The 15,703-nt window shown below is 47.0% G+C and overlaps 1 protein-coding gene across 2 annotated transcripts in view; it reads left to right on the plus strand.

Moving 5' to 3' along the window:
* MYOF (myoferlin) overlaps nt 1–15,703 on the plus strand; it is a 163,596-nt gene that overhangs the window by 80,028 nt on the left and 67,865 nt on the right. For both annotated transcript variants that reach the window (XM_045291587.1, XM_004701066.2), the window contains exons 19-22: nt 2,141–2,257; nt 8,362–8,539; nt 9,812–9,936; nt 13,230–13,336. In XM_045291587.1, the coding sequence (XP_045147522.1) occupies nt 2,141–2,257; nt 8,362–8,539; nt 9,812–9,936; nt 13,230–13,336 (527 nt within the window). The remainder of the gene's footprint in view (nt 1–2,140; nt 2,258–8,361; nt 8,540–9,811; nt 9,937–13,229; nt 13,337–15,703) is intronic.

Raw genomic sequence — 15,703 nt, forward strand, 5'->3', positions numbered from 1 at the left:
ATCAGAGCACACAGGAACAAACAAAGAGGGAAGGAGAGAGAGTGGAACACATTCTGGCCCACCAAGCCCCGAGGATAATATTCCTGCACAGAGTAGCCAAAGCACAGAGAGAGACCATAAGGCCAGCCCCAAAACAAGACACAATGTCCCTCACTGATCCACAGCGCTATGAGGGACAACACTGGAGGCACAGTGTGGCAATTGTGGCCAATCTGACCTCACCACATAGCGGTGAAATGCTAAGGGCGTGCAACAGAGCAGCAAGGGAAGCAAAGCAATGAAGTCCCCAGGGAATACCAAAAGTAGAGATTGGGGCCTTGGAGTGGCACCCATCAGACTCGACTGGAAAACACTCCTAAAGGTCAAAAAACAGACCTGGAACTATTTATAGTCTTATCTTTTTTTTTCTTTTTTGGGTCATTGGTTGTTGTTTTGTTTTATTTGTTGTTTTGTTTTGCCCTGTCTTGTTTTTGTGCTTATTATTGTCTCTGCACATCTATCGACATAAGCTAGGCAGGATAAACAAGCTGGAGAAGAAAACAACAGGACCCATGGTTTGGGAGGTGGAGCATGGGAGATGGGGAGGAAGGGGAGCAAGGAAGTGAGTGTTAACAAACCCAGGGACAAAGGAACAACAAGTGACCAAAATCGATAGTGAGGAGGGCATAGGATGCCTGGTAGGACTTGATCAAGCGCAATGTAACCAAGAGGAATTACTGAAACCCGAATGAAGGTCGAACATGATGGTGGGACAGAGGAAAGTAAAAGGAAATAGAGGAAAGAACTAGGAGGCAAAAGGCACTTATAGAGGTCTAAATACAGGCATGTACATATGTAAAATACATTTTTATGAGATGGGGAAATAGATCTATGTACATATATTTATAGGTTTAGTATTAAGGTAGCAGATGGACATTGGGCCTCTACTCAAGTACTCCGTCAATTCAAGAACACTTTCTTCTAATAACCCAGCATTCTGTGATGTTCAGCTTCTCAACACGATTGCTGAAGACAAAATGGGTACATAAGCAAATGTGGTACAGAAAGCTTATGGTGCCCGGCTATCAAAAGGTATAGCGTATGGGGTCTTAAAAGGCTTGAAGATAAACAAGCAGCCATCTAGCTGAGAAGCATCACAGCCCACCTGGAAGAAGCACACCAGCCTGTGTGATCATGAGGTGTCAATGGGATCAGGTTTTGGTATCAAAGAAAAGACCCAGAACAAAAAATCATATTGATGTGAATGAGGGGGACTGCGGAGTGGAGACCCAAAACCCATCTGTAGACAATTGAACATCCCCTTATAGAAGGGTCAGGGGTTGGAGATGATCCAGTCAGGGTGCAGTATAACACCGATGAAACATACAAATTTCCTCTATTCTTTAAGGCTTTCCCCCAACCCCACTATCATGACCCCAATTCTACCTTCCAAATCTGGCTAGAGCAGAGCATGTACACTGGTACAGATAGGAGCTGGAAACACAGGGAATGCAGGACAGATAAACCCCTCAGGATTAATAATGAAAGTTGGGATACCAGGAGGGTAAGGGGAAGGTTGGGGGAAATAGGGGGAACCGATCACAATGATCAACATATAACCTCCTCCCAGGGGGACAGACAAGAGAAAAGTGGGTGAAGGGCGATATTGGTCAGTGTAAGACATGCATGAAAAAAATAATCATAAATTATCAAGGGGAGGGGAGGGAGGCTGGGGAAGGGGAGGGAAAAAATTAAGCTGATACCAAGAACTCAAGTAGAAAGAAAATGTTTTGAGAATGATGATAGCAACCGATGTACAAATGTGCTTGACGCAATGGATGTATATAGGGGCTGTGATAAGTGCTGTACGAGCTCCCAATAAAATTATTTTTAAAAGAAAGAACTGCCCCATAGGGACCCCAAGGCCGTAATCGTTACAATCACCACCCCCATCCCCCAGGGAGGGATTGCAGGGTTTAAATAGACAGCCTTTTGGTTAGCAGCCAAATGCTTTCTACTCCGCCTCAAGGACTCGCTCTTGGAGGGTGAGGCATAGAAAGGGGAAACTTTTTGTCGCTGGACAAGTTACTTAGTCAAGGGACAGAGTTCTTACTGCCGCTGCTCACGCTTAGAGGAATAATCCTCTGTTGTTGCTTTTCAGGGGGAAGGAGTTGCCTACAGAGGCAGGATCTTGGTTGAATTAAGCACTTTTCTTGAAAAGACGCCGCCAGATAAAAAGCTTGTACCCATTTCAAATGATGACCTGCTGGTTGTGGAGGTAAATGTGGGCATGGAAATAATGCATGGTGGTGGGCTGGCTGGTTGGCTTGCTTAAGGAGGCCTGGCAGGGACATCAGGGACCCAAGGGTCAGGTGTAGCAGAATTGGAGAGGGCCCCTTCTGCATCCTTTGATCTAGACGAGCCCCTTGGGGTGATAAGACTTGCTTCACTCTTTGAAATTAATAAAACCCACTGCCATGAGGTCTAGTCCAACTCATGCTGCCCCCAGGTGTTAGCGATCAGAACTGCTCCACAGGGTAGTCTCTGCGATCTCTACAGAAGCAGATGCCAGGCCTTTCTTCAGCAGCATCTCTGGATGGATCCAACTCTCCAATCTCAAGCACAAGCCATTTTCGTCACCCAGGGACCTTGTTTTAATAGTAATACCCTACTGAAAACTGCCAAGACAACCATACCCCCAGATAGAACAGCTTGCTAGCTAACTGCGGTGGCGTCGTCATGGGGAGGTGACCACAAGGGTCATCCCAGAGGGTATAGGTGCCACGACTAGTCATCTCTATAGTCAGAGGTAGCTTCCTGGCAAGGGAGGGAGTTCTTACGTGAAGGTCTCCATTACGACAGCTCTGAATTTGCACTCCTCCTTGAAGGCAGGAAGTGCAGAACAATTCCAAGTCCAGCTCCTCCACTATTTCTGGTAATCCCAGAGGATGCTTACAGGTTCCACCTGTCTGAATTGCTTTTGGGAACAGCCCATTCACTGCTGTCCCCTTTGTACTCACTCACTCACTCACTCACTCACTCACTCACTCACTCACTCACTCACTCACGGCCCTCGAGTTGGTCCTGGCTCACAGCAATCCTACAGAACAGAGTAGAACTCCCACCGTGGGTTTTTGAGACTGTAACTTTTGACTGGAGTAGAATGCTTTGTCTTTCTCCCACAGAGCGGCTAGTGGTTTTGAACTGGTGACCTTGTGGTTAGTAGCCCAATGCATAATCACTACACCTCTAGGGTTCCTTCTGCTTTTCCCAGGGCTGTTCAAATTGTTCCTGGCCCCACAAGTTTCCTCAGGCTGTTGCTATTCTCTTCTTTACCTGCCGTTCCAAGCATGGGCCAACCCTTCTTTTCCCACATCACAGCAGAGACCAAATTGTGACTTTTAAATAGCTTTGACTTTCTGAGTGCTGGAATAATAGTAGGGAAATGCACGGCACTGGGCGTCTTAGAGCGGCTCAGGCCAGCTCTCTGGGGCTCCCACAGTTGGCCTTCCATCGGACTCCATCTGCTTCCCAAGGCAGGACTCAGCCCTTCATCAGCCCCCAGCCATTATGGAGTCAGGGAAAGAGACCCAACAGAGTATAACTGGAATGCAAAACAAATCTGTTTTCTGCACTCTGAATAATGAAACATATACAGGCAATGATGCTTATGTTATGGATTTCCCTAAAAAATATGTTAAGCTATTAAAATGAGTCAGCAATCTATTTATGCTGACTCATTTATTATGTCAATCACATAAAGGAAAAGCTTTTTACCAAATGGAATACAACTCAGAATCCTATTTTTTTCTTTACTCCAAATAATTAAATACAGACAGCAAATTCGTTCATATCAATTTAATAAAAAACAAAAGTGGATTATAAAAGCAAAACACCAGAAGAGCAGCCGCATTCAAAGATAAGACCAAGAGAGGAGCTAAGATCCTCATCCTCCAAGGACCCTGGAGAGAGAGTGGGATATCAGGGCTTGAGCCACCCACATCACCTGCCAGGAAGCGTTCATGGCAAAGGGCAGAATGCAATCAAGATCTTGGTCCAGTTAGCAAAGGTCCCCGGGCCTGACCCTCACCCAACTTTCAAAACCCTGTGTTCTGAGTCTTACGTGCCAACCACGATTTCTGGTCTAGTGAAGAGGCTGCAACCAAAGGGCGACTCGGTTGCCAAAGAGCCAAGTGCTCGCCCTAGAGCTCCCAAACGGGCCTGGTCAAGTCCACAGGGCAAGAAATGCAGCCCCATCCAGCCTGGGCACTGGAATGATAGGCATCGGGCAGGTAGAAGAAGGTGACCAGGAGATGCAAATCCGGCCCCTCACACCCTTTGCTAGGCCATCGGTGGGCCCTCTTCTTTGTCCCTGGGATCTGAGTTCTGCTTCGGGATCCCCTCTTCTTGTCCAATCTTCTTGTATGTGATCTAACATATCTGGGAGTCTTTTATCAACTTGCATTCTCTCCCTTGCTCAAACAGAACCTTTTTTGAGATTCCCCCACGGGTCGGGATCACATTCACATTCTTCCCCCAGCTCCCGACTCATCAACCACCTTGGTTAACCAGCAGGGTAGTTTTCTTTGGCACATAGTTTCCTTGTCCCTGATCTCTAACACTTTATGCCTATGTGCCCACAGCCATCTGCTTCTCCTTATCAATATTCTGCTTGACAAAAATCATCTACCTGGTCAGATTTTTCTCTGAAGCGGCTTTAGACCACTTCTGTTTAGTGTGTGCACTGGCAACCAATGATCAGAGAGAGAGAGAGCGAGCGAGCCCAGGGCCCTGCATAATCAAAGAAGCACCCGCCTCTACTATACCCTATAATTTACATTCTTTAACTTTCCCATGTGCTAGGCAGTTTTGCCCCAAGACTACTAAGGGAGCACACGGAAAAAGCTGAATCTCCAAACCTCTCAAATAGTACTTTTTCTTGGTTCTTCTCTCGGCCTCTTTCAGAAGAGCAGAGGGAAGGGGTGGGGTCAAGGCAGGAGTCTCAGCGGCTCTAGTCTTTGGCCACCTGGCTCTGAGGCAGGTGAGCCAATAGAGAGACGGCTGGGGCGCTCCTCACGGACGGCTGAGATGCAAAATGGTCCACGTTGCAGCTCCTTCTGGGGCTGGTGAGAACTGTGGTGATGGCTGAAGCCTGAATCATTGTTCTTAGAGCCCAGACCTTCCAGGGTAGTGGTTCTATCAGGACTTGTGCTGGCGATGATGCCAGTTTTGCGTGCCAGGATCCAGGGGGTACCACTGCCCATGTGGAGATGCTCAGGACACAGCCCATACAGAGGCTGCATCCTCCCCCAACCTCAAGGTGCCTCCCCTGTCCCTCCTACCCACCCCTACCTTGCCAGGTGACTACCACCATGGGTCGGAACCAACTCAACGGCAACTAACAGCAACAATTTCCTTCTGGGCCCGGACTCAGGCCCCGGAGTACGCGTCATATTTTTCAGCTCATGCTCGGCCATCACCCTGGGTTGTTTGCAAAGAAGAAGTTACGTTGGCAATGTCAATTCTAACGAATCCAAATCCCTTCCTACTTTGTCATTTTTGTACAACAATTCACACTCCAACCCTGAATTGCCACAGCAAGCCTGAAGGATGGATAGTCTGAGGGGCTCCGTGGTGGGAGTTTCGAATGAGTGAAGTGGTCAAAAGGCCCCCAAGCTCACCTCCATCACAAGCGCCAGTACAACAGTGCTTTCCCACCTTCCACCTGGGCCTCCGCAGGGACGTGTTGAAACTCACAGTGCCCTAGTAGAATCGTGGCGGCCGGGCCCAGGGAATAAATATACGTAGAATTTCAGTGCACAGCTCAAGTGGAAAGGCAATATTTTAGAACGCCTGTAGAAAAGCCTTGACCCTCGGGGGTTCTGACGAAACTCTCCCTGGAGGTTCTACTAGAATATGCCAGAGAACAGCCCCGTCGCCAAGATGGAAAGTTTGTAATCTTGGGATGCCAGGCCCCATGCTGCAGGCCTTGTCCACGGTTCTCGAAACAGTCGTCTGACCACTTCTGGAGGTGAATGACCACATTCTTGCCTCATCCTTGCTGGAGGGCCTCCACATGGTATTCTGATTCATTTTATGGACTAAAGGCCACTGTCTGGCAGGGTACTGAGGAGAGGGGCATCAATCAGTGTCATGAGAAACCAAACTCCCTGCCATGGAGTCGATGCTGACTCATGACGGCCCTGTCGGACAGGGTGGCACTGTCCCTGTGGGTTCCTGCGAGTGTGATTCTTTACGGGAGTAGAAAGCCTCGTCTTTCTCCTGCAGAGTGGCTGGACGTACCAATCCACCGACCTTGTGGTTAGTGGCCCAATGCATCACCACTATGCCAGGGCTCCTCTCAGATACCCTATAGGGACCAAGTAATTTTTGTTTCTGTCCTCGAGATACTAATTTTTATTAGTCTCCTAGTCATGTCCTACTTTACTACTTAGATTGTGTGACACAAACTGGTCACTAGGTAGCCGTGGGTACAACAAGTCATGTGCCAGAATTTTCCCCCAACGGGGCCTCTGAAGCACAAAAACGCAAGACTACAAAGCTGAGACCTCCTTCTCCAGGGGCTTTCAAACTCGATTTCCTAGGGTGAGAAATTTCTCAAGCCATTTGAGAATGATCATGTGTGGTTCTCACAAGTTCACTTGTGGTGCGCATGGCCAGTGGGGCTAGGCTGTAGTAGCCGCTGATGTCTGACCCCCAAAGCGGGTTAGCAGACAGAGAAACCGGATACCACTGGGGTTCCAGAACTAATGCTGGACGCGGATAATAGGAAAACGTTAAACGGTAGGTGTGAGGATACGTATGAAGTGCGGTTTCGAGAGCCTTTGCGTAGCTCTCACGGATGGAAGAAGGCAGAGTTACCAAAGGCCAGTAGGGATGTGGCTCAGAAAGGCGGCATGATGGCGAGCAAGGGCTCCTGGGCCAGCGGTGACTTCAGGAGATCTGATGCGCCCACAGAGGGAAGGACTGAAGGGTTCATGGTCAGTCCTGTTCGCTGGATCCTTAGGGGTATGGTTGTGGGCCCCGTCTTCAACTCCCTCGTCCCCCACCCCCCATGCCTATAGTAACTAGTAATGAAAGGAAGAAGAGAAAATGTGAAAAGATGTTTGATTCCTATTGCAAAGAAACGTCCACCTGTTTTCACTTATTTTAAAATATGACATTAAAGATCTTCAGTGTTGCCCCTAATTAGAAAATTATGATGCTTAAAGACTTGAAATCATACAGAAACATGTGAGTTAAAAAGTAAAGGTCACCATACTCCTCTACTTGCCCCAACATCATAACTCTGAACAAGTTGGTTCATTGTCTTCCAGGTTTTCTACACGTAGATAATATTAAAAAGTGGATTAATTAAAAATCAACTTTTATTTTCATGTTGGCATCTGTGGATCTACCGCCTCCTTTCTATGAACTCGCTGTCCATGATGTGGACATAGCGTAATTTCTGGGCTTTCAAGTGACTCCAGTTTGGCTCCTGCTGAGAATTTGCATTTCTGCCCCCACTAGACTTAATCTGATTCTCCATGTTAACAGGATTGCCAGGAGAGTCTTACGTGCACATTAGAATGGACATGAACTTGCAAAGCCCTGCACGATTTGTTTAACCAGTCGCCTATTTGGGGATATTTGTTTTCAAAAATTTTCTTTTACTCATTAAAAAAAATACATGACAAAATAATAATTTATAAATTATCAAGGGTTCATGGGGGGCGGGTGCAGGGAAGGAGGGGAAGATGAGGAGCTGATACCAAGGGCTCAAGTAGAAAGCAAATGTTTTGAGAATGATGAGGGCAACAAATGTACAAATGTGCTTGACACAAGGGATGTGTGTATGGATTGTGATGAGTTGTACGAGCCCCCAAGATCATGATTAAAAATAAAATACTGGCACTAATAGATTTGCCTGCTTGTAGGCTGGGGCTTCAGAAAGTTCAGGGGGACCTTGAATGCAAGGACAATGGTATTTTTTCAGAAACTTTTCGAAGCCCCCTTATATGAGTACAAGGGGAACTGCAGGCTCAAGACCATTCTCCACTGGTATTGAGTTCAGGACACACTGTTGGGTTCAGAATTACATCGGCCAAACTTCCGGGCATTGAGCCCATTCAAACTTGTAGGCAAGCCTGTAGGACCAAGTAGAACTGCCCATAGGCTTCCCAAGGTTGTCAATCTTTGGAGAAGCAGACTACCGCCGCTTTCTCCCATAGAACAGTTGCTGGGTTCAAGCTACCAACCTCTCGGTCAGCAGTCGAACTCTTCACCACTGGACGTCCAGGGCTCCTCTATTTACTGGAAACCCACATGTAAATATGGGCAAAGGGGGTTCAAGCTGAGCTTTATGTTTGTCTGACTTTGTAGAAATATCAACGAAGGCGGAAGTATTGCCTCTCCGCCGTGTTCCATTCTGCCACCATGTTGCAAGATGTTGGCGAGGCCATTCAGTTTGAAGTCAGCATCGGGAACTACGGCAACAAGTTTGACACGACTTGTAAGCCTTTGGCGTCAACGACTCAGTACAGCCGCGCCATATTTGATGGTAAGAATGACCCCAGCCCTTCTCTCTTGTGCACATTTACAGAGAATGTGCTGCCGGCCCGAAGCACGCACCAGCTTCTCCCATGGATGCGCGTAATCCCCAGTCTATGATTAACCAAAAAGCCAGTTGAAGTTGAGTCCACCTTGACTCAGGCGACTCCATGTGTGTCAGAGGATAACTGCCCCTCATACGGGTTTCAAGAGCTGGTGTTTGGAAGTAGATCACCAGGTCCTCCAAGGTTAATCTCCAAATTTTAGTTAACAGCCGAGACCATGAACCTTTGGTACGTTCCAGGAACTCCGGAATAGGATTAGTGGAAAGGAAAAGGCTGCATGAGGAAGAGAGCCTGGTCGGAGTTCAGTCACCTGTGTTTCTGGCCAAGCCTGTCAAAGTTGGAGGCTCTCTGCCCCGTTCTGCCTCGGGAATTCATCTGATGGTGAATCTGGTGAACACCCGGCTTCCCGAAAGAGCCCCTCCCTGCCCACCTCTGCCCTACCAGGCCCTGAATCTTAGGGCGAGTAGTTGGAGTGGATGGGGCATGGGCTTAGGCACTGGAAAATTGAACTTCTGGTCATTCTTACTCACCAGCACTCTGACCAGCGTTGCCTCGGGACATCATTACTGCCTTGAACAAACATGAACAGAACATTCCTGCTTTATAGCCCGTGGGATGAATCATCGTAGACTTCAGCGTATGAGAGGGCCCAATGAAGGTCTTGTCAGATGCTTTGAGGAGATAGAGAACAGAGAATTTCTGGTCCAGGTGTCGCATTGCCTTATAAACTTTTTATATAAGCAGTTTTTAAAATACACCATGCCCTAGAAAACATCAGCTCATTCTTAACCACAATGGTTCCCTGGTCATACCATGTGCCCAGCTAAAGCTCTTCAAGAATCTTAAATCATTTTCTCGCACCCCATTTCCAACAAAAATATCTATTTTAGGATCACAGTGTCTAAATTTTCCTGATTTCTTATGGCCTCTCCTTTCTGTTGCCCTGTTGCGCAATCATCATTGATGTTCAGACGCAGAGCCCGGACTCGTTAAAGATCTCAAGGTTGTCCTCAGTGTACAGGGTATTTGAGAGAAATTTTCAAAGCAGGCCTAATGAAAAAGAACTTTGCGCTCTCCCCCATTGCTTGTCTCGTAAAACGAAAACCGCAAAATCCCCCAAGTACTGGATTAATCCATAGCCCCGATGGCACAGCTCTTGAATGGATGCATTGTGTGTGCTAAATGTCTGGTTTTCCCTGTCTCGTGTTTTGCACCAGGGAACTACTACTACTACTTGTCGTGGGCCCACACGAAGCCAGTTGTCACCCTGACTTCCTACTGGGAGGATATTAGCCATCGCCTGGATGCAGTCAACATGCTCCTGCTTATGGTGGACCGGCTGGTAAGCTGATCCTGTCTACATCCCCCTTTCACCAGGCGGAGCAAGGGCGACAATCACAATCAACGAGTCAATGAGATCAAGGGGATGTGCTTTGTGATAGGCTGGTTTGGAGGCTGTGTCCTGTTAGGGACCCAGAACCTTCCCCCTTTTGCTCTGCCATCCAGCGTGCCTCATTATTACCTGTGTGGTAGAAGACAGCTCACATCAAATCTACCCTTCAGCCCGAGGGAAGAGGAAAAGCGAGGGAGGGAAGACAATGTAGCCGACATTGCCCTCGAGGGGAAATCTCCCAACGTCACTCATGATTTCTCCTCTTTTTTCCTTGGCCAGCATCCAGTCATACAGCCATACCTAACTGCAGGGAAGTGGGGCAATGCAGCCGTGTACCTGGACGGGCACTTGCCTAGATAAGATGTCTATTAATAGGCCCAGGAGGCGGGTGGGTTCACATCTGCTTTCTGTTCCCGTTTGTGTGTGCCGTGTGTGCCGCGGGTCGAGCAAAGTGAGCCACTCTAACAACAAGATGAACCCCGTCGTGCTGTGCACTGACTGCTGTAGATCCCTGCCGAGGAGGGTAATCATGACAACCCCGATTCTTATGCACATTGTGTCAATTTCCCCCCCCCCATAAGATCCTCCACGATTATGTTTGTCTCCAAATCAGAAAGCCACCCAGAGCCACCCACTGTAGTCAGCTGCCGTGTTTCCTGGTTCCCCTCCCGTTGAGGACGGCTCTTCTGTCCGTCTTTGCTTTGTGTCTTTGATAGTCTGGGAAAGACCTCGTTTTGTGTGGTGTTTCTGATGACATAGACGCTGGACAGTTTTGTCATGAGTAACATGGACGTGATGGTGTGGCCATTTCTGGGTCCTTTGTGTGCATGACGTCAGGATAAGTGACAGAAGGAGCCCCGGGGGCCACAACCGTTAAGGGCTTGGGTGCTAACTGAAAGATTGGTGGTTTGAATCCACCCAGCACAGAAGAAGGAGCCGGCAATCTCCTTCATAAAGAATACATCTATGGATGGTAATCATATCTGTGAAAGCTCCCAATAACATGTTAAAGAAAAGACATCCGCTCCCATTAGGAGTGCCAAACGTCAACCCAAACTCCCCACTCCGCACCACCAAGTTGGTTACCTGTTGGGTGGCTCGCCTCAGGCGTCAGTTCAAACCCCAAAGCTGCGCCATGGGTGAAAGATGAGGCTGACTACTTACTCCCTTTGAGCGCTGCACTCTCGGAAAGGCCGAGGGGCCTTTGTCCTCTGTCCCTGCGGAAGCCACTGCCATAAAATCAGTTCTAACTCAGGGTGGAGTAGAACGATTCCTAGGTTTTCTGAGGCCGAAGAATAGATTTTTATGTGAGCGCAAGCCTCATCTTTCTCCCCCAAAGAGCACGGTGAGTTCAAACTGCTGACCTTAGGGTCAGCGGCCCCACGTATAACCTACTACACTACGGAGATGCCTGCCTGTGGAGGGACAGCGAGGCAGTTCTGCTCTGTCACGTGGGGGCACTGTGAGTCAGAGTTGACTCCCTGGCACCCAACAACTGCAGACCAGGATGCACATGACATCCTTTTGTCTCTTTTTTTGTCGCGCTTTGTTGCTGTTTGTGCTGTTGGATCAATTTCAACACATGGCAACTTGATAGGGCCGAGGAGAGCCGCCCTCGAGGGCTTCCTGGTCTGTGATCTTTGAGGGAACAGATCACCAGGTGTCTGCTCTGGAGCCCCTGGCGAGTTGGGATCCCTGACCCTTTGGTGATCAGTAAGCACTCAGCCATTGTGTCCCCTGGGCTTGCTTCATCCCCTGATTTGTGACAATAATTTTGACTTCTGGGGTAAAGTGGTGCCCATACTGCTTCATTTCGTTTGTTTTCTCATAATTACTAAGCAACCTGTGGCACGTAGACTATTCCTCATCAAACGTTCCTCCATTAACTTTAACATCCATCGGTGATTCTTGCTTAAATCAAGTTCTACTGCGATGGTTGCAAATGGTCATATTTATACTCAATTCTACATCTACTTGTCAGTAATTCCTCCTCTTTTTCTTTCCACTTCCTTATTTTTATTTAGTATTTTATATATTAGAAAGGACTCGTGAATTTTTATTTTACTGAAGAAGATAAATATTTAAAAAATAAGATTACTAGAAACAATCTCATTATTCAGTTTTGATGTTTAAATTGCCCCAGATTTGGTTCAGAGAGAAGGGTCCTTTCAAACTGACTCTGTTCTTTGTATGCAATTTTTTTTTTTAGTATACTATAAATATTTTTTTAGTACTTCCTTGATAGTTTGTTCATTTTTTAACTCAAAATGAGAAGTCCTTTCACGGAATATTTTTATTTCTGACTTCTATACTTTCTCCTCTTACACTAATTACTATTATTACTAATACAACAAAATCTTTTCCATTGCCTCATCTTATACTTCTCCTGTGTCAGCCCTGGAATTCCCATGTCTCCAAGGAGCTGTGTTTCCTTTTCGTGGGAAATGACATTGAAAAGCCCAAGTTGGGGCACTAGACGTGCCTCCTACTACTAGAGGTTCCCTGCTTCGGGACCTTCTCAGCAGCTGAGCTTGGACACCTCCACACACGACTGGATTGGTGTCGGTAGCTACTGATACACTGAAAGTCTGGGGTTTGTAAGAACATCTCCAAATGTCAGCCCAGTGCTATAGTTTATTCTAATCTGTCCACTTTCTGTATTTCCGACTCCTGTCTCCAACACTGAGAAACCCAATTCCTGTTATCCTCGGCATGTTTTGCTCATTATCCAACCCTGAAATCCACTACTCAGAGAAACGGCTGCATTAATGGAACTTGATATGTTTATGACTGGCTTTTTTGCCTTTAAACCGAGGATGTATCTTCAAGATGGTGTGTTTAAAATTTGCATAGGTTCTAGCTAGGTATAAGATTTATTTAAAATATAGTTCGAGTCATTTGCTTTTATAGATAGTTGACTTTAGGCTTCTTTTTCTCCCAGCCTTGCTGGTTATAATTAATTTAATTTCCCCCCTGAATGTATAACTGTGTACATCGTTTTCAAAGTTCCAAATGGGGAAAACTTATTTGTTGCTTAAAGATCTCGATGTGGACGACAGTCTGGAGAAAAATAAATGGCACAAAGCTTTGGGAGTGCTCTCAAGGGTGAAGAACTTCTAATATCTTTGCTAGTAAGCCTTTTAGTATATTTTCCTCAAAAACAAAATGAAGCCCAGGAATAATGGAAAATAAGGTCACCACGCTCAATGATCGAGTCTTTCTTCTTCCTCCAACTTCTTCAGCAATCAAACATCGAGGCTCTAAAATCAGGACTGCAAAGTAAAATTCCTGCGAACCAGCTGGCCGAGGTGTGGTGGAAGCTGATAGATGAAGTTATAGAAGACACCAGGTATCGTGCTCTTGTGTGTAACGCAGAATTCCTACTTCTGCTCTCCTCCCTTAAACTACCTGAGCCTCTAGAGTGGTTTGTAGTGTTGGCCTGAAAAGTGAATTTGAACCATTCAAGCTTCTTCTCAAACCTCACTGTGAAAGGGTAGAACTGCCCCTTCCAAGACTATAACTCTTTTTTTTTTAAACATCTAGAGAGACATTTATTAAGTCTTAATCAGAACAAAGACACAAGACCTGTCGCCCCGAGCAGGGAGACCATCCTCACTTGGCCCCCAACATTGGCTACTTAAACAGGTCATGCAAAACAAAGGAAACTGCCACCAATCATGACCGGTGACAGATCCGCTTCTCACAGTATAACTCTTGCTGGGAGTAGACAGCTTCATCTTTCTCCTGCCGAGCAGCCAGTGGATTCGAAATGCAGACCTGGCAGTTAGCCATCCCACGGACCGGTCACCCACGACACCACCAGGGTTCCTTATTCAAGCTTGGTGAGCAGTCTTAACTAGGAGTTGCCCCTGGGCACCCCCAGGGAAAGCTGCACTTTTTGATGGGGTGGCAATTCTAAAGCAGAAGAGGAGGAAGCTAAGCCTGGCCCCCTCCAGAAAGCACCTCTTCCAGCAACCTTGGGGGCAAGGAGTCTAAGGGAAGCGTGGCCCAGGTCTCTTGTGCTTCCTGTCCGTCTGTCCGTGTGTGCCCTTCAGCCCTGTAGAAAGTTGACGGCCGGCTCCCACCGAAAATGAGACCCGGGGGCGGAGCATTCTGCACAATGCTCCTACTTCATAAATTTATTTTTAGAAATAATCTTTCCACTTGTTCGCTTACTGAACTATGCCTGGTGAACTTTCTGTCCCAGTCTCCACTAGTAGTCTGGTTGGGCAGGAACCAGAGGGCTTCTCACAACCCTGACTTGGGAGAACAGCTCAGATCTTCTGGCCTTTGGAAAGCAAAGGGGAAATGATTCATTTCAAAGTCATTTTAAATATTGACCAAGAAAGTGGTAGACGGGGAAGTTCCAAAGGAAAAGCGTCTTGAGTCCTTCTCACTGGAAGAACCATGGACGTGTTTTGCTGTTGGTCCAGTGCCCTCCACCTTCCTATCTTCTTGCGCCCTCTAGTGGCTGAAGTTGGTAACGGACGTGTAGCTGGCATCGAAATACCTTTGGGATCTTGGAGTATGTTAGAAGTGGCTCATCTTTTGCCGTCTCCTCATTTTATAGATGGGAAAACAGAGCCCCCATAAGCGGAAATGCCCTGTCGGATGTCCGGAGTCAGACTTACCCATGCATTTCCTCTTTCTGTGACTCACTTCTCACAGTCAACCTCTGGGGATTGAGGGGCTCGCTTGTGACTTTTGTATAGATATTCTGTATATATATATTTTGCCTTAAAAGGATCAGTGCAGGGACTTAATCCTTCAAGTGTCATCTAAATTATTAATCTCACTAAATAAAAATATTTGCTCATGACGTTCATATGGGAAATGTCTGCCAAATGTAAAATTTACTGAGCAAAGCCACAAACATGCCTGCTTGCACTTGTGATGTAAATTGCCTTTGAAGAATCAAAGTGGAATATTTGAGCTTTCTATAGCAGGGAATTTGGTCCTTAGGGGAAATCCCTCCGGGATTCCTACCATTGAAGAATAGCCGTGCATTGTAGGTAGGGAGAATCTGCTGTTGGTGACATCGACGCCCTGTGACCCATCACCTGTCATGATGGAGGGCAGCCCAGGCAGCAGAGGGTGGATTCTGGTCCCAGGTCTGCTGTTTCCCATGATCTTTGTGGTCTCTCCACTATACTTGCCAGTTCTTCTTGGGAATTGGGGGGTGGCCCCCACACGTGGTTCATCACTGTTTTTAAACTCATGGGCCCCTTTGAGAATCTGTTGAAAGGAGGATCATGATGCAATGATGTGATCGCGAAGGGAATGCTACTTAAACTGGACTGTGCAGCAGGCTGGATTCTAAATCCTCTCTGGCTAGTCATTCATTTACTCCTCACAGCAAACCAAAAAGGTAGATATCACTACCCCAAATTTGAAAACAGAAAAACAAGGGATGAAGTCGCTACTTTTGTCAGGCTCACACAATTAGTCAAGGAGGGAGACAAGATTGGTACCCAGGGCATTGGCCCAAAGCCTGAGTTCTTGCTCAGTCCACTGCACGCTGATCCAGGCACACACATTTCTTTAGAAGTTCTAAGGATGCACAGGCTTCCTACCCATGAACTGCCCTAGGTCCCCAAGCTAATCCCCTTCAGTGAGTGATCTCTAATCTCCCAGCCGCCTCTCTCACTTTGTGGGTCTCTACGGTGATTCGAAGACTCAAAAGAAGGGAAGCTCTAGTATCTCAGCCGCGGCTATG

This window comes from Echinops telfairi, unplaced genomic scaffold (assembly GCF_000313985.2).
Source record: "Echinops telfairi isolate 266 unplaced genomic scaffold, ASM31398v2 ScPeMD7_70;HRSCAF=299, whole genome shotgun sequence".
Classification (NCBI taxonomy): domain Eukaryota; kingdom Metazoa; phylum Chordata; class Mammalia; order Afrosoricida; family Tenrecidae; genus Echinops; species Echinops telfairi.